Source organism: Scyliorhinus canicula, chromosome 20, assembly GCF_902713615.1.
Source record: "Scyliorhinus canicula chromosome 20, sScyCan1.1, whole genome shotgun sequence".
Taxonomy (NCBI): domain Eukaryota; kingdom Metazoa; phylum Chordata; class Chondrichthyes; order Carcharhiniformes; family Scyliorhinidae; genus Scyliorhinus; species Scyliorhinus canicula.
The window spans coordinates 67,633,771-67,657,012 of NC_052165.1; the positions used below are offsets into that span (position 1 = coordinate 67,633,771).

General features: G+C 49.7%; 1 protein-coding gene across 1 annotated transcript in view; it reads left to right on the top strand.

The window, feature by feature from the left end:
* The window catches only part of LOC119954759 (cadherin-related family member 3-like), a 103,772-nt gene that overhangs the window by 74,947 nt on the left and 5,583 nt on the right, over positions 1 to 23,242 (top strand). Inside the window, exons 13-18 of the mRNA XM_038780302.1 lie at positions 5,288 to 5,459; positions 8,341 to 8,588; positions 10,188 to 10,363; positions 11,295 to 11,308; positions 11,407 to 11,441; positions 13,999 to 14,047. Of these exons, the coding sequence (XP_038636230.1) occupies positions 5,288 to 5,459; positions 8,341 to 8,588; positions 10,188 to 10,363; positions 11,295 to 11,308; positions 11,407 to 11,441; positions 13,999 to 14,047 (694 nt within the window). The remainder of the gene's footprint in view (positions 1 to 5,287; positions 5,460 to 8,340; positions 8,589 to 10,187; positions 10,364 to 11,294; positions 11,309 to 11,406; positions 11,442 to 13,998; positions 14,048 to 23,242) is intronic.

Here is a 23,242-nt window from a genome sequence, read left to right on the forward strand (position 1 = left end):
TGGCCAGTTTGTAAGTTAATGGAGTCAGAATGCTACCCAACTGGAGGAGGATCATTAACTAAATCATTCCCCATAAACAGAACTGTAAAGGAATGACACCGATGAGTGATTTCCCGTAAATCCCTCACCCTGTGCCTTGCATTCTTTGTAAGGTTTTCTACTCTTTCACTCAAAATGGGCCACTCATTGCTGTTAATTAGAGCTTTCTGTACACAAATTGGTTGCTGCATTTACAACGGTGACTGCATTGGCTACAAAGCGTTTGGAGCATCCTGAGGTAGTGGCCGGCGCTACATAAATGCAAGTTTTCTTTACGAACTTGTCTGAATAAAATTACACTTAATATTCAACTGAGTATCTTGAACTTCTTACAGCCCTGCAACCAGGGCATAAGAAACGAGTAAATTCCAGACAGTCAATGTTTTGTAAAAGCAACAGGCTTTAAGACCTGTTGTAAGTCTCAACCGTTGCATGATGAAATCTCCCTTGCATTTAAAAAAAAAATTAGAGTGCCCAATTCATTTTTTCCAATTAAGGGGCAATTTAGCGTGGCCAATCCACCTACCCTGCACATCTTTTGGGTTGTGGGGGCGAAACCCACGCAGACACAGGGAGAATGTGCAAACTCCACACGGGCAGTGACCCAGAGCCGGGATCGAACCCGGATCTTCAGCGCTGTGGGGCAGCAGTGCTAACCATTGCACCACTGCGCTGTCCGAAAACAATTGAACATCCAATTGAATTGGATCCTCTTGTTGTGGTAACTTTAGAAAAACAGTGTAAATAAAAGAAACCCTACAACTGCACACCCACGTTTGCTGAACTTTTTAGAATCTTAGAATTTACAGTGCAGAAGGAGACTATTCGGCCCATCGAGTCTGCACTGGCCCTTGGAAAGAGCACCCTACTAGAGCCTACACCTCCACCCTATCCCTGTAACCCAGTAACCCCACCTAACCATTTTGGACACTAAGGGGCAATTTAGCACAATCAATTCACCTAACCTGCACTCCGTGGACCCACACAGGCAGGGGGTGAACGTGCAGACTCTGCACAGACAGTGACCTAAGCCAGGAATCGAGCCCACGAACCCAAGTTTTTGAACTAAGCTTTTCACTTCACTCTTTTGTAGAGGAGGCACCCCTTCCACCACCTTCAACTTTCTCTCCCTCCAACTGACTTGAAACTATAGCGCCGTCCCTTCAGTGTCTCTGGGCTAGAGGTCTGGAACTCCCAACAGCATTGTGGGAGTACCTACATCACAGGGACTCGAGGGTTCAAGAATGCACCACCACCTTCTCAAGGGCAATTAGGAATGGTCAATAAATACTGGCCTAGCCAGCAATGCCCAAATACTATGAACAATTTTTTTTAAGTTCCATCTGATAATTTCATTAATGGAAGAAGTAATAGCTTCTGCAGTGGCTCACTGGGTAATTCAGGAATGGCCCAGGTTTGATCCTGCCTTTTGTTAAATTGGTTGCTCTTGACCAGGGCAGTAGTATATATATTGATCAAATGCCCTGGGGCAGGAAAGGTGAGATACCCTCAATTACGACACAGGAGAGAAGATTGGTAATTCAAAGGCTTTCATTACCAGAGAACCGGACAGCTGCCAGGAAGTGTGGTCACAGCACGCTGCCCAGTGAGCATCACCTTATATACCGTTTCCTGGGGGCGGAGCCAGAGGCAGAGTCCCCCAGGGTTCCAAGCCTGGTCTTAAAGGGCCAATTTATTAAAAGCAAGGTACAGTTACAGCAGTTACCGATACCATTCATCACATCCACCCCCTGTTTAAAAAAAACACATAGTCCGTCGGGGGTGAAAGTGGAGTTATGAGTTCAGTCTTGTGGGTGGTCTGACTGTCCGTGCTGACCTTCTCCACTCCGGTGGTGGTGCCGTGGATACGGTCGGTTTCGGTGATGGTATATTCGGGAGCACGGTTGACTGAGCTTTTGCCCGCTTTGGAGCGGGGGGGTATCTGGGGTGACTAGGGTGATTGGTGCCGGCGCCGGCTGGGGGGCAGGGGGCGTTATGGGGGACGCTGTCGGGGTCGGCAGTTGGTGCGGGGAGGGAAGCGTCGGTAGGAGGGGGGGGTCGGTGGGGAAGCCGGCGGGTGCCAGGTCTCGCAGGGAGACGGTGTCCTGCCTGCCTTCGGGGTGCTCGACGTAGGCGTATTGAGGGTTTGCGTATAGCAATTGGACCCTCTCGACTATCAGAACTGTTTTATGGCTCCTCACGTGTCTCCGGAGTAGGACTGGTCCCGGAGTCATCAGCCAGCGTGGAAGCAAGACCCCAGAGGTGGACTTCCTGGGGAAGACAAACAAACGATTGTGAGGGGTCTCGTTCGTGGCCGTACAGAGGAGCGACCTAATGGAATGTAGGGCATCGGGTAGGACCTCCTGCCAGCGGGCGATTGGGAGACTCCTTGACCGTAGGGGTAGAAGGACAGCCTTCCAAACTGTTGCGTTCTCCCTCTCCACTTGCTCGTTTCCCCGCGGGTTATAGCTCGTCGTTCTGCTCGAGGCGATGCCCTTGCTGAGCAGATATCGACGCAGCTCATCTCTCATGAACGATGTACCCGGGTCACTGTGGATATAAGCGGGGAAACCAAACAGTGTGAAGATGCTGTGCAGTGGCTTGATCACGGAGGCCGAGTCATATCGGGGCAGGAGACCGCAAAAGGGAAGCGGGAGAACTCATCGATAACGGTGAGGAAATAGATGTTGCGGTTGGTGGATGGGAGGGGCCCATTGAAGTCCACACTTAGTCGCTCAAAGGGCCCAGAGGCCTTTATCAGGCGAGCCCTGTCTGGTCGATAGAAGTGCGGTTTGCACTCCGCACAGATCTGGCATGCCTTAGTCATGGTCTTGACCTCCTCTGTGGAGTAAGGTAGGTTGCGGGACTTGATGAAATGGGAAAGCTGGGTGACCCCCGGTGGCAGAGGTCATCGTGGATGGCTCTCAGGCGGTCTTTTTGCGCGTTGGCGCACGTGTCGCGGGACAGGGCATCCGGGGGCTCGTTGAGCTTCCCCGGGCGATATTTAATATCGTACGTATAGGGAGAGCTCTATCCTCCACCTCAGAATTTTGTCATTCTTTATTTTGCCCTGTTGTGCGTTATCGAACATAAAGGCAGCCGACCGTTAGTCGGTGACGAGGGTGAACCTCCTACCGGTTAGGTAGTGCCTCCAGTGCCGCACGGCCTCCACTATGGCTTGTGCCTCCTTCTCGACTGCAGAGTGCCGAATTTCCGAGGCGGTGAGGGTTCGGGAGAAGAATGCTACTGGTCTGCCTGCCTGGTTGAGGGTAGCATCCAGGGCGACGTCTGATGCATCGCTTTCTACCTGGAAGGGAATGGCTTCGTCCACCTCGTGCATGGCGGCCTTGATGATGTCGGCCTCTTAATGAGTGGTCGGGCTTTGTCCGCATATCTGGGGACCCACTGGAGAAAAGACCCAAGCACCGTTTGAGTGCCTTGAGGCTACGGGGGAGGGGGAATTCCTTAAGGGGACGCATGCGGTTGGGGTCTGGGCCTAGGACCCCGTTTTCCACGACGTAGCCGTGAATGGCTAGCCAGGTTGTGTGGAACACGCATTTCTCTTTGTTATATGTGAGGTTGAGGGCCCGGGCAGTCTGGAGGAACTTCCCCAGGTTTGCGTCGTGGTCCTGCTGTCCATGATTTGTACCCGATTATTGAGTTCCGCAGATGCTTTGGCCGCGATTGATTGAGCGTGATCGCTCCTAGTTGCGGGTAGTCAGAGTTCTCGGTTAAGTCAGACTCACAAAATGGCCGTCTGGAGTCACAAAATGGCCGCCGCCGTCGATCACACATGTCGGGATTCGAAGATGGCCGCCGCCATGATGGCCGCCCCATGACTCGCACGAGGTCGATGACGCGTCGGAAGTAGGCGTGTCCGGCCGCCACACAGCCGCGTTGCGGGGCCTGTGAGGCCGGGAGCTTGATTTCTGGGTCTGGTGAGGCTTTTGTTTGCGGCCTTTGGACCCAGCCAGGCAGACTTTACCGAAGTGCCCCTTCTTCCCGCAGTCGTTGCAGGTCGCGGAGCGGGTCGGGCAACGCTGACGTGGGTGCTGGCCTTGCCCACAGAAATAGCATGGGGAACCCCCGGAGTGAGCGGATCGCCGCACGGCGCAGGCCTGTAGCGTGGCCAAGTCTGGAGGGGATCGAGAGGGGTTCGCAAGGTCCGCGGAGTACGTACGGAGGTTACGGTGGGCCGTTTCTATAGAAGAGGCGAGCGTTACCGTGCCTTGGAGATCCTTTGCCCTGGCTTCTAGGAGCCGCTGCCGGATGTACGAGGACCTGATACCGGACACGAATGCATCACGAATATGTAAGTTCATGTGGACTTCTGCCGTCACTTTATGATTGCAGTTCCTCGCGAGAGCAGTGAGTCTCTCCACGTATTCATCTAGAGTTTCCCCGGAGCGCTGGCTGCAGGTCGAGAGTAAATGTCTGGCGTGTACATCGTTAATCGGCTTTACGAAGCGTTTCTTTAGTATATCGGCCGCAGTTTCGTATGTCGTAGCGTTCTCGATCATGGAGGACGGTGGCCCACCCAGGCATGTAGTAAGCTCAGCTTGCGAGCGCCGTCGACTTCAGTCTCTGAGTAGTCTAGATAGGCCTCAAAACACCGGAGCCAATATTTAAACATTTCTGGAGCCTCCGGCGACGGAGCGTCTAGGTTGAGTTTCTCCGGCTTTAGAGCGCTGTCCATCTTGATGTGTCTGGTAATTAATTTGAGATATTCTCAATTACGACACAGGAGAGAAGATTGGTAATTTAAAGGCTTTAATTACCAGAGAACCGGACAGCTGCCGGGAAGTGTGGTCACAGCATGCTGCCCAGTGAGCATCACCTTATATACCGTTTCCTGGGGGCGGAGCCAGAGGCGGAGTCCCCCAGGGTTCCAAGCCCGGTCTTAAAGGGCCAATTTATTAAAGGCAAGGTACAGTTACAGCAGTTACCGATACCATTCATCACAAAAGGGCTTAAAAAAATCTTCAGTGAGGGTTTCCGTTTCTGATTGCAAGTCAACGATTCTTTAAGCAATAGACAATGGGAGAGGACAAAGATCAGGATTTGCATTAAAGCCCTCTCAAAGGGATTTTAACGGTTTAAATTCAAAGTTCAACAGCCATGTTGGTGGGTGGCTGGATCGAACGGCAGGAGGCTGCTGATAGGTTTTTGATTGGCACTGGTGGACTGAGGTCTGAGGTAATTCAGGAAACCATGTACTTTTTTGTTAATAGACGCTGTTGTGTTCCAGGTCACAGTTCATGTTCTTCCAACCAATGATGAACCACCTGACTGTCAGCCAAAGTTTTATTCACTGATAATTCTCGATGACACAGCTGTAGGTACTAATATTCAGGGGTTTCGGTTGTCCTGTACAGATGAGGATTCCTCCCCTCAGTCTTTTCGTTACTCCATAACTTCAGGTATGTTAAAGAATTTGCAGAGTGAACCATTCTGGTTTTTATAGATTGATTCGGACACATCCCCTCAGGGTGTGCCTGGCAATTTTTTTGTTTTTTAACCTGTTTGTGTCCCTCTGTTTTTATTGTTCCCTCACTTCTCCATTTATTATATTGCAGAAAGACAGAAAGAAAGGGCGGGATTCTCTCAGCCCTGGGCTGGGCTGGAGTATCCCCGTGACTGGGCCATGCCGCTCCGATGCCGGCACGCGATTCTCCGCAGATTCGGCACCATTGGCGCCGGCCTGGTCGGGGCGGCGCCGGTCGCAGTCCGCTGGCCCGCCGATTCTCGGGCCAGGATGGGCCGAGCGGCCATCATGGAAATGCTGTGTCCCACCCGCCGTCCACACCTTCTGTCAGCCGGCAGGAACTCAGCGTGGAAGGGTCGGGTGGTGGCCTGTGAGGGGGGGGGGGGGGGGGGGGGGGGGGGGGGGGGGGGGGCTCCGACCCCGAGGGGGCCTCCGATGCGGCCTGGCCCGCGATCGGGGCCCACCGATCGGCGGGCCGGCCTCTCTGGCTGGGGGACTTATTTCCTACGCCCCTGTAGTCCTGCGCCATGTTGCGCCGGGGCTGGAACATTGAAGGAAGCCACTGTGCATGTGCGCGTTGGCGCCGGCGCCACCGCGCATGTGCGGATCCCGCGGTGCCCAGTCCGTGCCTGGATCGTCAGCTGGAGCGGCGTGAACCGCTGCAGTGCCGTGCTTGCCCCCTGTATGGGCCAGAATAAGTCCTAAGAGCGGCCCGTTCATGCCGTCGTAAAACGCGACGCCGTTTACGATGGGGTGGACACTCTGCCGCGGGATGAGAGAATCCCACCCAAAATGTTTGGGGAAATACACAGAAAAGGTTGAATTTTGTGTAATGCCGTCTCACGGTGTAGCAGGGTTAAGAGATTGGCATTGAGTCAGTTAATGCCAGTTCCACTAGTGCTGGGATTATATCAGTAGCGAGGTCAGTGGGCAAATGACCTCCTTCATTGTAAATTCTATGATTCTATGAATCGTTAAGTCTGTAGCTGATCTATTGAGGAGAGAGATAGCGTGGTGGCCTTGATGATATTTGGTTCCATGGTATCTGGATGGATGTCATGCTTTCGGTAATCTGCAACATTGCAGAACCAACCAAGCTGGAGGCTGGAACCCAACAGTAATCAACCAATTATCTTTGGTGATCTAACATGCAGATTCTGGTTCCAGTTTTACTGAGATTTATACAGTCAAGAAGGAGCATTAAAAAATGAAGTCAGACAGCATCTGCAAACTTGGCACAGAAGAATTGCCCCATACATTGCTGGTACTCTTCCTTTAAGGTGGTTACTGAATGACAAAGGAATCTAGAAAATAGGAAGGCAGGTTATTACTTATGGGTGCAAATTAAGAGAGTTGGATACTCGGCGAAATCTTGGTGTCTTCGTTCCTCAGTCATTGAAAGTAAGCGTGCAGGTATAGCAGGCAGTAAAGAAGACAAATGGTATGTTGGCCTTAATAGCGAGAGGATTTGAGTATAGGAATAGGGATGTTTTACTGCAATTGTATAGGGCATTGGTGAGGCCACACATGGAGTAGTGTGTGCAGTTATGGTGTCCTTATCTGAGGAAGGATATTCTTGCTGTGGAGGGAGTGCAGTGAAGGTTTACCAGACTGATTCCTGGGATGGCAGGACTGTCATATGAGGAGAGAATATTTTGGTTGGGAATTATATTCATTAAAGTTTAGAAGAGTGAGAGGGAATCTCATAGAAACTTATAAAATTCTCACAGGATTTGACAAGGTGGATTCAGAAAGAATGTTTCCAGAACTAGGAGTCATAATTTGAGGATGAGGTAAACCTTTTAGGACTGGGGTGAGGAGAAATTTCTTCACCCAGAGAGTGGTGAATGTGTGGAATTCACTACCACAGAAAGTAGTTGAGGCTAAAATGTCGTGTAATTTCAAGAAGGAATTAGAGCTCTTGGGGCTAATGGGATCAATATGAGGGGAAGGTGGGATCAGGGTATTGAACATGATGATCAGCCATATTCATAATGAATGGTGGAGCAGGCTTGAAGGGCCGAATGGCCTCCTCCTGTTTCTATTTTCTATGTATGTTTCTATGTACATGTGACAGCAGATTAAGCACAAGTAGGATTCTCAATGTATTGTTTTCCAGTACCACAGTCTCTACATTTTAGCTCTTTGTTTGGTCCTCTATTGAAATCAAACACGCATGTGTCCCTACTCCAATGTTCCCAATGGTGGGGGAGTCCAGAACTAGGGTCATAGTTTGAGGATAAAGTGTAAACCTTTTAGGACTGAGATGAGGAGAAATTTCTTAACCCAGAGCCACTGAAATCTATTCTGAACCACAGTAGCATTAATTGACATTTTCATAATTTTGGTTCTCAAAAGCTTTGGGTTTTGAATTTATTCAGCAGTGGGCGAATCTCCCTCTTGGTTTTTCTGTTTTAACCCTCAGCTGGTATCAGCAATATGGATTATTTTCAGTGGGTTTTTTTTCAATCATTTTGATTTAGGAGTACCTATTGTAGTGATCCTCGCCTGAGTGTGTACAGAAGGGGCTGATGGGAAATGCAAGTACCACCAGGGGGCAGCGCGGGGACATATAAGAAGGATGCCGAAGGCCCGCCCTCGCCCACTTGGACTGGAGAGTCAAGGAGGCAGGACTGGCCGGAAGTTTGAGCTCAGGGCTGCAAGTCTTTGGGCCTAGTTGCAACATAACACCTATGATTACCCTATCACATTTGTGCAACTTAAAAAGCATAGGATAAGTTACCTTTAAAGCCGGCGGAAATGTTGTAAGTTATTTACCATTTAAATGACTTTAACCAGGTTACTTTCTGTACCAGGTAATATCAACAACCACTTTAGATTCTCTCCTAGTGCTGGATCTAACATTACGAAGTTGATACTCGCACTTCCTTTTGACTATACGCATGGTGTTGACAAAGTCACAAATTATAACCTCCTTGTTCAAATAACTGATGATAACCTACTGGCTGGAAGCAGCCAGATGAAAGTCGTACAAACAGGGACAGTAAAGATCAACATCAGAATTATTACCCCTACGCCCAGTACTCAAGAAACAACCACAACTGTAAGTACATCAGAGCGGAGAGCTGTGCTACCGAGAAGTCAGAACGAAAGCTTCTTAAGACGAATACTCTGACTCAAAACTCACATTTCCTTGCAACTGACTAAGAAATGGGTTCACAATGTAGTGAAATTGCAGAAATGGGGCAGAATGTTCCCTCCGGGTCAAATAGGGTCAGAAGGCCGAAATTTGTGGGAAACACTCATTGTGATCCTCTACAAAGCGGTTAACTCACAGCCGGAATGCGAGCTTTCCATCGATCCTCTCAAAGTCGGAAAGCATCCAGTTAGTCCCCCAGCTTGAAAGAAGCAGGAGCCATGATGGCAAAATTGTTTCTCGCCAACTTATTTTGAGGTTGATTTTTTTTTTTTGTAAATCTCTTTTTCAGCCTGAAGGCCACCACTGTTGTGGAGTGATTTGGAGTTGGGGATTTAACTCCTCCAAAGGTAGGCCTGTGGCTGCTGTGGAGCTATAAGGCAGGGGAGGGAGGGCCTCCAGGCCTGCCTGGCACATCGTCAGCCCTCCCCACAATCATGTACATCAGCCTGCCGGTCAGACAGCTGAACATTCACCTGCAGGAACCTGGAGGCTGACTGCAAAATTGACCATGTGAGATGGGTAGCCCTGCCCACCCCACCCCTTCCCCCCGTCCCAGATTGCTCTATTTTTTGGCATATTCCCTTTAATTTTTAATAAATTCATTCACGGTCAATAATTCAGGAGACACGAGCAGGAAGGTTAATGTTGATTATTTATAACACAAAAGTGAATCTGCTACCAAGTCGGGGCTACCAGCAATGTCAGTCCAGGTAGGGGCTGGCATTTAAAGGGCTCAGTTAGAGTCCCAGTTGGCGGGCCTCTGCCTGCTCACAGGGGAACTCGTACTCCACCAACCACACGGCGAGATCAATTAGTGATCCCCCATGGTCCTCGAGGAGTTTATCACACGTGGGATGTGGGCATCATGGCTAGACCAGCATTTATATTCCATCCTCAATTGCCCTTGAGAAGGTGGTAGGGAGCTGCATAACCAACAGTGCTGTTTGGGAGGGAGTTGCAGGATTGTGACCCAGTGACAGTGCAGAACGACGATATAATTCCAGGTTTGCTCTGACTTTGAGTATCGTACTGTATGCTAACTTAGTTTGAAGTTGGGGGGGGAAGGGAGACTTAATAACACTTTTCTACAGGTGTACATACTACAAGCTGAGCTGAACTTGTAAAAAGCTTAGAAATGTTGGCCATGATCTGATGGCCATGCCACAGCTTGCCCCCCCCCCCCCCCCCCCCCCCCCCCAGCTGATGCGACGGTGCCAATTAAATTTCCGTTAACTTTGGCAGGAGCGCAATACCTTGCTGGGTGGAACGGGCCGTTGTGTTTTCACAAAGAATTTTAGAATGTATATTCACAATTCACAAACCAGGAGTTAAAACAAAATTGATTTGCGTGACCATTCTAATCACCATGGTTATAATCTCATGCTGTCTGTGAAGGGTGCAAAAACAATGGAGGGAATAAACAAGTCATTTATTTCAAGTCATTGGTGGTTTCCTGCTGACAGTTTCTTTGTTATTTCTCCCCCCCCCCCCCCCTTCCAACAGCCCAATATAACCTATATCAGGCTATCACAAAACACCTATCAAACAGATGCCTGGTACATACCATTCATCATCACCTTAGGCTGCTTGTTGTTGCTCGGAATGCTGGGATACCTGTCATCCCTCTTGGCTGAATACATCCGCTCCATACCGAAGGCAAAAGTTGAGAAAAAGCCAATGTGAGTTACAACCATCATCACTGTTCAACAAACCACTTCATTCCTGTCAGACCGTATCCATTACCCATGGGGTAGTGCCAGCTTGGCACTATCAAGGGGCGCCATGGGGTAGTGCCAGGTTGGTAGTACAGTATCAAGGGACGGAGCCTGAAAGGGGGACCACTGCGAGGGCCCCGATGTCATAATGCCAGGTGTGGGAGGTGTTGGGGGGGAGAGAATGGTGAGGGGGAGGTCACTGAGCCCGATGTGGGCAAGGATGTGGTGGGGGTGGGGCACTGAATTTAGTAGAATTTAAAGTACAGAAGGAGGTCATTCAGCCCATCCAGGCTGCACCAGCCCTTAGAAACCCAGTAACACCACCAAACTTTTTTGGACACTGAGGGCAATTTAGCATGGCCAATCCACCTAACTTGCACATCTTTGGATTGTGGGAGGAAACCGGAGCACCCGGAGGAAACCCACGCAGACATGGGAAGAACGTGCACACTCCACACCGACAGTGACCCAAGCTGGAATCGAACCTGGGACCCTGGAACTGTGCTACTGCGCTGCCCTTGATGTGGGCGAGGATAGCAGTGAGGCCTGGAGGGGGGGGGGGGCTGAAGCCCTGATGTCGACAATGTTGCGGAGGCCAACTGTCACTTTGAGATCGGGGTGCCCTTTAACACTGGCGTCACGTTCTCTGTGAACCCACCCCTGCCAAAAAAAATCCTGTGCGGGAGGATTGTAATCTGGATTGCACCACGTTTCCTGCCAGAGACCACATTTCTAAATCTTTTTAGAGAATGCGCCATAAGTGTATCCCGAGGTGATTGGACTCGATCTCACGCCCAAATTAAACAGAACAGGCACCCTGAGCTGTGAAGTTCTATTGATAAAATCTTTTAAAGTGACAGTGGTTAATTCAAACAACTTTCCTTTTATGTTTCAGGATGAACGAACAAGGTGGGTGCTTCAACTTTCCTGGTGCTTTTCAATGTGAATTCAGCTATATTTCTTTTCAATGCAATGGACTAAGTGAACTTGTCTTTTGTTAAATACAGAACCCAAGCCAAAGAAGCAACACAATGTGATTTTGGTAAGTTTCCAGCCACCAGCAGAGGACCGACTCGTTAAAATAAAACTTTTTGTGGGCGGGTCTCAAAAGTTTTTTTTTAAACAGCTGTTTTAGAAAGCTTGGTGTAACAATCTTCTCCAGGAATCTGGGTCTCCAAATGATCATTTGATTTAATAGTGGGAGCCAGCCCACTCTGGAAGACTGGTATCCTCTGCATTTCATTTGCAAAGTCCTTTAGAAAAGGAAACACCGTGGTGGCTGTCAATATATGGAATAGTCTTTGTGCAGAACACGTTCCTGCAGCTAAAATTGATTGATTTGACTTGATTTGATTTATTGTCACATGTACCGAAGCACAGTGGAAAGTATTTTTCTGCAGCCGAGGTAACGTACGTACACGGTATGTACATAGTAGACAAAAAGGATAAAGGACTTGCTTTCAGAGTTTAAAAAAAATTCATTCATGGGATGTCGTCAGCGCTGCCAAGAGCAGTATTTATTGCCCACCCCCAATTTCCTCACAAAGCTGGTTTTGAGCCATCGTTACAATATAAGAAAGATAGGAGCCAATCTGTATACAGGAAGTTCCCACAAAGGGTAAAGACCAGATCATCGCCTTTAAAGTCATTGGTTGAATGGGAAATATTGCCAATGAATTAGGAGCAGCGGAATAGGCCTTTCAGCCCCTCGAGCCTGCCCTGGCACTCAATGGCAGATCTGTGTGGCCTCAGCTCCACATTCCGCCTACCCCACAATAACCATTGACTCCCTTGTTCATCAAGAATCTGTCTACCTCTGTCTTAAAAATATTCATTGACGCTGCCTCCACCGCGCTTCGGAGAGAAGTGTTCCAAAGGTCCACGACCCTCTTCTCATCGCCCTCTTAAATGGGAAACCCCTTCATTTTAACCTGTGTCTTTCCCACAAGGAGAAACATCCTTTCAGCATCCACCCTGTCAGGTCCCCTCAGGATCTTATATGTTTCAAAAGACCTCTCAGTCTATTAAACTCCAATGGATTCAGGCCCGCATGTCCAACCTTTCCTCATGAAATAAACCTGTTTCTCCACCCTCCCCCTTCCCCCATGCCAGCAAATAGTTATCCCTGCTCTTCTACATCCACTGGAGAGAGCAATTAGGAATTTGGTTTAACGTAACATTCTCAAGATAGCATTGCTGACAGTGCAGCGCACCCTCAAACCTTGATTTAGTACTCAAGTCACAGGAATGACTGGCTGGCATGGACAAGATGGACTGAATGGCCTCCTCTGTGCTGTGTCTTATCTCTGGTTCTATGGAATGGAACATGAACCCACAGCTTATGACTTTGGGATGCCACCACACCGAGTCACAGCTCAGCATCCTTTAAACAAAATAACAAAATACGTTATTGTGAAGTCTTTTTTTTTGTTCTAAGAGAGTGCAGTCTGAGACAAGAACGCTTCAACCTGCGGTTCCACAATGATCTGTAATCCCTGAATCCTGGCAGTGGAGCTGTGGAAGTCCAAGCAAGATTCACTCCCATTCATGTGCATATCTGTTATTGCACTGTACGTCCTTTTCACATTTTGCAGAATTTTAAGTGCTGTTGTTGACAAATTAATAAAAACACTATGATTTGTCGCATCTATGGCTGGACTTTTCCACCCCTGATATGGCTAGACCCCCCCCCCAGCCACAATTCCATTGACTTTCAGTAGGATCGGCTGATCCCGTTGGCGGATGGGACTGGACAATCCTACCCTATATAAACTGAGACGTGTTACCAGAAATATGTACACTAGTAAGAACATAAATGTCAACTTTACATCTGCCCCTTATGTTCCATGGTATAAACGCTATGTAGAAACTCTTGTTTCAGGTCATCCTGTCGAGGCTATGACTTCCCATATTTCAAATATAAATAGCGGCAAGCAGAGAGGTACATTTTCATAGCCTCCCCACTTAACCAATGATGAGCCATCAATTGCACGAGAGATGAGTTGCTTTACAAAAGTCAGGCTTTAATAAACTAGAACTTAGTCCTGCGGTTGTCTACAATAAAATGGACGACCGCCGGGCGTTTGACTATTTACACCTCGGCAAGGAGGCGTGGTTGACTCAGCCTCTAGACCAATCGGTCGAGAGGCACATGACCGACCAGAGCCAATGGTAAGCCGGTGTTCTGCCCCAATGGCAGACAGCTATGCAAATCATATCACCACAACCAATTAACGTGCTCAATCGGCCACAAGATAAAGCTTTAGTGCAGCACGGTGGCACAGTGGTTAGCCCTATTGCCTCACAGCGCCAGGGACCTGGGATCAATTCAACCTCAGGGGACTGCCTGCATGGAGTTTGCATGTTCTTCCCGCGTCTGTGTGGGTTTCCTCCGGGTTTTCCGGTTTCCCCCACAGTAAAGATGACCACGTTAGAAATTGCCCCTTCGTGGCCAAAGTTGCCCCGGTTCGGTAGGGTTATGGGGATGGGGTGGGAGGAATGAATTGGCTGAATTGCCTCCTTCTCCACTGTCGGGATTCTATGATTCTAAGAGAATAACACATGAAATGTTATCCTGCTGAATGTTCTGTGCATTTCAGGAAATGGTCACGCGTGATACAATCTTTAATGGAGAAGCTGTGGATCCAGGTAAATTCCCATTTTTAATATGTATGGCAATTTTGACATGAAACAAATGAGCCATCAGCTGGTTTCTTCCATACTCTTCCTTCCCTGATCACCCCGGGGGGGAGGGGGGCATGTTTATTTCTCCCACTGTCCCTCTAGTCTCACATTGCAAAATGCTACAGTTATGACTGTTCTGCCTTCATTTCAATTAAACATTCTTGCCCTCAGAGAACCTGTCGCTCTAATCAGGTCTCTTTCCTCTATTCTCCGTAAGCCTATTTCTCTGCAAACATGAAATAAAAGCTGAACATGAAAGTGAATCAACATTCGATTTCCTTCAAACTGCGCTCCTTCCACCCACAGAACATTTCTTTATCAGTGAAATGGCTGAGTCATGACACCTTGACCTAATCCATGGCTTTCAATGGTATAGGCAAAGCCTTCTTCCCTCAGTTTCGTTGCCGGACTAAAAACAGGAAGAGAAACATGGTTACTATCTTTGAGCTCCAAGTTGGGAAACTTCCAGGCTTGGCACGCCCACCTTGGGTGAAAGTGCCTGCGAGAGCACGACTTTTGTTCTGGTGATTGGGTGCTGGTGGGGGCTGCTAACTGGAGTCATGTCTTCTGCCCCCACTAGGAGACAGTTCGGAGGCAGTCATAGGGGCCACCGAGCCTGGAGGCGGGCTGTTTAATAGACCTGCCTCAGTCCTTTGGGATTGCAATACAAACAATAAAGTGGAAAGCCATCTAGTCCACACCTCCCCCCTCCCACACCCACACCTCATAGCAACTCATTCCCAGAATGGTCACTCATATCCTCCATACCAACCTATGCCGCTTCAATATTCCTTTACCCAGTATACACTCTGCATTGAATCAATACATCTTACGATAACAATGTCTTTTGTGAAAAAGCTCTAAAACAAAGTTGTTCATCCTTAAATTTCTTACACAAGACGCCTTTTACAACAGCCCCATATAATGTGTCTGTGGCAGAAACTACAAGCACTTAACACCTTTTTCCTGTGCAAATAAACATTTGGTAATTGGGAAATAGATCTGCAAAAAAACCTGTCAATTAGGCAATGTGTTCCCTTGGGCACAGCTGTTTCAACAGACTAATGGATGTTTGGCTCTCAGCCAAGCCTCAGTGTGTATTTTTGGCTGCGAGCCCCAAATATCTTGATTGATAACTCTGGCTCTCCAGCACATTCTATCAATTGCTCAATGTTTATTGCACAAGATAAAGAGGAATCCAGTGGGCAGGTTCTGCTGCTGATACTTTAAAGGGCTGGTTGATTGACGCTCCTATAGGGTTGGAGGAAAAGGAGTTTTTTTTGTAAGAAAGTTACAGAATGAATGGTTGGTTGTTTTAAAGCTATACCACGCATGTCAATGATTCTATACTGGTTAAGTTGACATTGAAGTGCCATAGCTGGACATGGTGGGTATGACTGAGCTTTAGGGGTGCGCAGCAAGACACAGGTTGGCACGGAGAGCATGGGTAAGACCTTTTTAACTTTCAAAAAGTTCCCTCGCGCAGCCTATGGTTTACGACACCTTTGTGAGGCTGGGGACCACGACATTCGTGAAATTTCATGAACATTTCAAGGGCCAGGAGATATCTGTACTCGTAATGGTGCTGGCCAGCATTGTAGCGAGGTTGAGGACAGAAATGCGAGCATGAGAGAAATATTGTGAATTAAAATGGTAAGCAACAGGAAAATTGGGGCCATGCTTGTGAACTGAATGGAGGCATTTCGCAAAGTGGTCAACCGGCCCATGTTTGGTCTTCCCAATGTACAGGAGGTGACATTTTGAGTAGCAATACAAAACACTAAATTGAAAGAAGCACAAGTAAACTATTGCTCCACCTGGAAGGAGTGTTTGGAGCCTTAGATCGTAAGGACAGAGGAGGTAAAAGGGCTGGTATTATATCACCTGTGATTGCATGAGAAGGTGCTGTGAGAAAGGGATGAGGTGTTGGGGTAATAAAGGAGTTTTTTTCATATAATTTACAGTGCAGAAGAAGGCCATTCAGCCCATCGAGTCTGCACCGGCTCTTGGAAAGAGCACCCCACCCAAGGTCAACATCTCCACCCTATCCCGATAACCCAGTAACCCCACCCACCTTGTGACCAGGGTGTCACAAGGGAGCAGTGCCATGACCTCTGCCCTCTATTTTCATTCTTTATTTCTAACCAGTCTGTATCTTGTTTTCATATATTGCTTACAGACAGAACTGTCCTTTGTTCTTACACTGGACCAGGGGGTTCACAGTCCATGAAGTGTCTCCAGGTGGTCCTTGACTGCCACATGACTGGCAATCGCTGGTTGAAAAGGACCAATATAGAAAATAACTATGAAATGTGAGATTAGCTACTTTGATAGCAAAGATGGGAAGACAGATTATTATCTGAAAGGGGAATTTGCAATGAGACCTGGGTGTCCTTGCACACCAGTCGCTGACACTAAGTATGCAGGGGCAGCAGGCGGTAAAGAAGGCAAATAGTATATTGGCCTTCATCGTGAGAGGATTTGAGTACAGGAGCAGGGATGTTGTGCTGCAACTGGACAGGGTTTTGGTGAGGGCACATCTGGAATATAGTATGCAGTTTTGGTCTCCTTATCTGAGAAAGGAAGTTCTTGCTCTATCGGGAGTAGAGAGCAGGTTTATCAGACTGATTCCCAGGATGACAGGACTGAAATATGAGGAGAGATTGAGTTGGTTAGGATTGTATTTGCTGGAGTTCAGAAGAATGAGGGGGGGAGCTCATTAAAAACCTGGACAGGGTAGATACAAGAAGGATGTTCCCGATGGTGGGGGTGTCCAGAACAAGGGTCACAGTCTGAGTATACAGGATAGGCCATTTAGGACTGAGGTGAGGAGAAATCTTTTCACCCAGACAGTGGTCGGCCTGTGGAATTCGCTACCACAGGAAGCAGCTGAGACCAAAACACTATTTGTTTTCAAGAAGCAGTTGGATATATCACTTGGGTTAAAGTTGATCAAAGGATATGCGAGTGGGGCAGGGGGAGGGGGGGGGGGGGGGCGGGGGGGGGGAATGCAGGATCAGATGATCAACATCATAATGAATGTCGGAGCAGGCTCGCAGGGCCGAATGGCCTCCACCTGCTTCTATTTTAGATATTTCTATGATAGTCAGTCTATCGGCAGACAGTGATCCGTGATGCTTTTCTGTGATTGGCCCAATTGATTCTGGCTGTTGCTGGGCAGAAAAACCAATGGCCAAAAGTGAAGATTGATCCTGAGAATAGAGCCAGTGACAGAAAGAGGCAGCGGGAAGCAGCAACAGGCCCCGGAGAAGTGTGTGAGAGAACGGGTGGGGGGGAGGTGTGTTCAGGTCTTGGAGAGGTGCATTTGTGAGAGAGTGGTGGGGATGAATGTGTGTGGGAGAGGGTGAGTGTATCTTTGCTAGGGGGGTGAGTGTATGTGTGAAGGGTGAGTGTGTGTGTGTGTGTGTGAAGGGTGAGGTGTGTGTGTGTGAAGAGTGAGGGTATGTGTGAGAGGGATGAGTGTGTGTGAGCGGGATGTATGCGTGAAGGGTGAGTGTGTGTGAGGAAGAGGGGATCAGTGTGTTTGTATGAGAGAGGATGTGTGTGTATGAAAGAAAGGTGAGTGAGTGTGAAAGAGAGGGGTGAATGTGTGTGGAAGAGGGGATGAGTGTATTTGTGTGAGACAGAATGTGAGTGTGTACGAGAAAGGGATGAGTGTGTGTAAGAGGAGTGAGTGTGTGTGAACAGGGGAGTGTACATGGGGGGTGAGTGTGGGTGAGAGATGAGAGTGAGTGTCAGAGAGGAGGGCGAGTGTGTGTATGTAAGAGATGGTGATTTTGTTCATGTGAGAGAGGGGGAAAATGTGCATGAGAGAGTGGGATGAATGTGTGTGTGAGCAGTTGAGTGTGTGAAGGGGGAGAGTGTGTGTGAGTGGTTGAGTGTGAGAGAGGGGATGAGTAGGTTTGTGAGCGGTTGAGTGTGTGGGGGGCTGAGTGTGTGAGTGAGCAGTTGAGTGTGTGAGAGAGGGGGTGAGTGTGTTTGTGAGCGGTTGAGTGCGTGGGGGGGTGAGTGTTTGTTAGAGTGTGGGATGAGTGTCTGTGAGAGAGGTTTGTGTGTGAGAGAGGGAGGTGAATGTATGTGGTATGTGTGTGTAAATGTGAGAGAGCGAGAGACATGTGTGAGAAAGCAGGAGGGGGTTCAGGCCTCAGAGAAGTGTATTTGTGAGAGCGGGGGTCTGAGTGTGTGTGAGAGGGGGTGAGTGCGCGTGAGTGGAAGGGGCTGTGTGTGTGTGTGAGAGGGGGTGAGTATGTCTGTGTGTGGAAGGGTGTGTGTGTGTGAGAGGGGGTGAGTGTGTGTGTGTGTGAGAGGGATGAGTGTGTGTGTGTGTGCGTGCGTGGATAATAATAATCATCTTTATTATCACAGGTAGGCTTACATTAACACTGCAATGAAGTTACTGTGAAAATCCCCTAGTCACCACACTCCAGCACCTGGTCAGGTACACAGAGGGAGAATTCAGAATGTCCAAATTACCTAACAGTACCTCTTTCGGGACTTGTTGGAGGAAACCGGAGCACCTGGAGGAAACCCACACAGATACGGGGAGAACGTGTTGACTCTGCACAGACAGTGACCCAAGCTGGGAATCGAACCTGGGACCCTGGAGCTATGAAGCAGCAGTGCTACCCACTGTGCTACCATGCAGCCCATATATGTGTGTGTGTATGATGGGGTGAGTGTGTGCGTGAGGGGCATGTGTGTATGTGAGAGGGGGTTGAGTGTGCATGCATGTGTGTGTCTGTGAGAGAGAGGAAGGTGAATGTATGTGGTGTGTGTGTGTGAATGTGAGAGCCATGAATCTGTGTGTGTAAATGTGAGAGCCATGAATCTGTGTGTGTAAATGTGAGAGCCATGAATCTGTGTGAATGTGAGAACCATGAATCTGTGTGAATGTGAGAGCCATGAATCTGTGTGTATGAATGTGAGAACCATGAATCTGTGTGAATGTGAGAGCCATGAATCTGTGTGTATGAATGTGAGAGCCATGAATCTGTGTGAATGTGAGAACCATGAATCTGTGTGAATGTGAGAGCCATGAATCTGTGTGTATGAATGTGAGAGCCATGAATCTGTTGTGTGTGTGTGTGTGAATGTGAGAGCCATGAATCTGTGTGTGTGAATGTGAGAGCCATGAATCTGTGTGTGTGTGAATGTGAGAGCCATGAATCTGTGTGTAAGTATGTGAGAGCCATGAATCTGTGTATGTGAATGTGAGAGCCATGAATCTGTTGTGTGTGTGTGTGAATGTGAGAGCCATGAATCTGTGTGTGTGAATGTGAGAGCCATGAATCTGTTGTGTGTGTGTGTGTGTGAATGTGAGAGCCATGAATCTGTGTGTGTGTGTGTGAATGTGAGAGCCATGAATCTGTGTGTGTGTGTGTGTGTGTGAATGTGAGAGCCATGAATCTGTGTGTGTGTGTGTGAATGTGAGAGCCATGAATCTGTGTGTGTGTGTGTGAATGTGAGAGCCATGAATCTGTGTGTGTGTGTGTGTGTGAATGTGAGAGCCATGAATCTGTGTGTGTGTGTGTGAATGTGAGAGCCATGAATCTGTGTGTGTGTGTGTGAATGTGAGAGCCATGAATCTGTGTGTGTATGTGTGTGAATGTGAGCCATGAATCTGTGTGTGTGTATATGTGAGAGATGTGAATCTGTGTGATGCGACCATCGATTCACTCTGAGACACAAGTTGGAGTAAATTGTGGCTTTAATTGGCTTACAACTGAGCCTGCCTGCGACTGCACGATACAGAGGGGGGTCTCGCAGGACCGCAGCACTTATATTCCCTAAAGGAGGTGGAGCCTAGGGCGGAGCCCTGTACATGCACCTCATCTCCCCCTGTGGGCTGGGCTGCACAGTGGCTCACAGATGGGGCCCACAGGGACAACAGTAAGGAACAGTGTGAATTACCAGTTATACATTCACCACATTCACCCCCTGTTAAAAAATCAAGTCCGGCAGGGGTGACGGGTCTACAAGTTCAGTTGGTCCGGTGCCCGGATCGTGCGTTGCGACCGACGAAGCACTGGTGTTGCAGCCGTTTCGGAGGGCTGTGGAAGGATGTTCGGTGCGCGTCCTGGGGTGGACTCCAGGATGGTTCTTCCTCAGCTTTGTTCCTGCAGACTGGTGTGCCGGGTGGAAGGGAGCGCGGGAAGCAAATAGGCGCTGGGACGCGGGGCGTGGGAGGTCGGGTGGGGTGTAGTGTGGGGGGGTATATCGGCGGTAGTGGTGGTAGAGCCTGCGGGTGCCAGGTCCCGGAGGGAGACGGTGTCGTGCTGGCCATCGGGTGTTTGACATACACGGAGTGGGGGTTCGAGTTCAGGAGCTGGACCCTCTCTACCAGTGGGTTGGTCTTATGTGTCCGAACGTGTTTCCAAAGGAGGACAGGGCCCGGTGTCCTCAACCAGGATGGAAGCGAGGCCCCTGTGGTAGTTCCCCGAGGGAAGACAAATAAGCGGTCATGTGGAGTCTGATTTGTGGCCGTACAAAGGAGGGACCTAATTGCATGGAGCACGTCGGGGAGGACCTCCTGCCAGTGGGAGATCGGGAGATTCCTGGACCGTAGGGTCAGTAGGACGGTGTTCCAGACGGTCGCGTTCTCCCTCTCCACCTGCCCGTTTCCCCTGAAGTTATAGCTGGTAGTCCTGTTCGAGGCGATGCCCTTGCTGAGCAGGTACTGACGCAGCCCGTCGCTCATGAAGGATGAACCCCTGTCACTGTGGACATAGTTGGGGAAACCGAACAGGGTGAAGACGCTGTGCACGGCTCTGATAACCTTGGGGCTGGTTATATCGGGGCATGGGATGGCAAACGGGAAATGGGAGAACTCATCTATAATGTTGAGAAAGTAGGTGTTACAGTTGTTCGAAGGGAGGGGCTCTTTGAAATCAATACTCAGGCGTTCAAAGGGCTGGGATGCCTTCACCAGGTGGGCCTTGTCTGGGCTATAGAAGTGCGGTTTACACTACGTGCAGATCGGGCAATTCTAGTTTTACGGCTTTAACCTCCTCAGTGGAGAAGGGCAGGTTGCGGGCCTTGATGTAGTGGGCGAGCCGGGTGACCCCCGGGTGGCAGAGGTAATTGTGGATAGCCTGTAGTCGGTCATCTTGCGCGCTGGCACATGTGCCGCGGGACAGGGCATCTGGGGGCTCATTGAGCTTCCCAGGACGATATACTATATTGTAATTATAGGTGGAGCGTTCAATCCTCCACCGCAAGATTTTGTCATTCTTGATTTTGCCCCGCTGCGAGATGTCAAACATGAAGGCAACCGATCTTTGGTCGGTGATGAGGGTAAACCTCCTACCCGCGAGGTAGTGCCTCCAGTGCCGCACGGCTTCCACAATGGCTTGGGCTTCCTTTTCGACTGAGGAGTGTCGAAGTTCCGAAACGGAGAGGGTTCGGGAAAAGAACGCGACCGGCCTGCCTGCTTGGTTAAGGGTGGCAGCGAGAGCGACCTCTGATGTATCGATCTCCATCTGGAATGGGACGGACTCGTCTACCGCATGCATGGCGGCTTTGGCGATGTCCGCCTTAATGCAGTTCAAGGCCTGGCGATCCTCTGCTGACAGTGGGAAGAGGGTGGCTTAAATAGTTGGCGGGCTTTGTCCGCATACTGGGGACCCACTGGGCATAGTATGAAAGAAATCCGAGGCACCTCTTGAGGGCCTTGGGACAGTGAGGGAGAAGGAGTTGTAAGAGGAGGTGCATATGGTCAGGGTCGGGTCCTAGGGCCCCGTTTGCCACTACGTAGCCGAGGATGACTAGCCTGGCAGTGCGGAAAACGCATTTCTCCTTATTGTAGGTGAGATTGAGTTTTTGAGCAGTCTGGAGAAATCGGTGGAGGTTGGCGTCATGGTCCTGCTGGTCATGGCCGCAGATGGTGACGTTATCCAAGTACGGAAACGTGGCCCGCAGCCCGTACTGGTTCACCATTCGGTCCATTGCTCGTTGGAACACCGAAACCCCATTCGTGACACCAAAGGGAACCCGGAGGAAATGGAAGAGGCGGCCATCGGCCTCGAATGCCGTGTAGTGGCGGTCCTCCGGGCGGATTGGGAGCTGGTGATATGCAGACTTCAGATCCACCGTGGAGAACACGCGGTACTGTGCGATCTGATTTACCATGTCTGCAATCCGGGGGAGGGGGTACGCATCGAGGTGCGTGAACCGGTTAATGGCCTGGCTGTAATCAATCACCATCCGGAGCTTTTCCCCGGTTTTGATGACCACCACCTGAGCTCTCCAGGGGCTATTACTGGCCTCTATGACTCCTTCATGCAAGAGACACCGGACTTCGGATCTGATAAACACCCTGCCCTGTAAACTATACCTCCTGCTGCGAGTGGCCACTGGTTTGTAGTTGGCAGTGAGATTAGCGAAGAGTGGAGGGGGGTCTATTTTCAGAGTTGCTAGGCTGCATATAGTGAGTGGGGGCAGGGGTCCGCCAAAACTGAGTGTTAGGCTCCTGAGGTTGCACTGGAAATCCAGTCTCAGGAGGAGAGGGGCGCAGAGGTCTGGGAGCACATGCAGTTGGAAATTAGTGTAATCGGCGCCCTGTATGGTCAGAGTCGCAGTAGTGGCGGCCCCCGTGAGTCCCACATGTTGTGTGGAGGTGGAGTCGGTAGACACTCTGCCACATTGCGGGATCTGCGGGCCTGAGAGTCGGGGAAGCGAGTGTTCGAGTTAGAGTTTGAGTTTTTGACTTGGCCAGGCAGACCTTAGCGAAGTGTCCCTTTCGCCTGCAGCTGCTGCAGCTTCCGTTGCGGGCCAGGCATTGCTGCCGGGGGTGTTGGGGCTGGCCGCAAAAATTGCACAATAGTCCTCCGTGGTGGGCGGGTGGCCGCGCGGCGCAGGCCTAGGGCAGCCTTTGGTCGGGGGTCCACGATGGGGTCGCGTGATTGGCCAGGAACGCAGTTAGGCTTTGGAAAGTGACCTCCTGCGAGGTCGCCAGTTTTACTGTGTCCTCCAGGTCCTGGGCCCCTTTCTCAAGGAGATGCTGCCGCACATAATTTGATCAGACCCCCGCAACGTACACGTCTCGGACGGCGAGTTCCATGTGCTGAGTGGCTGTCACGGCCTGGTAGTTACAGTCACGAGCTAGGGCTTTGAGGTCACGTAGATAGTCATCTAGCGACT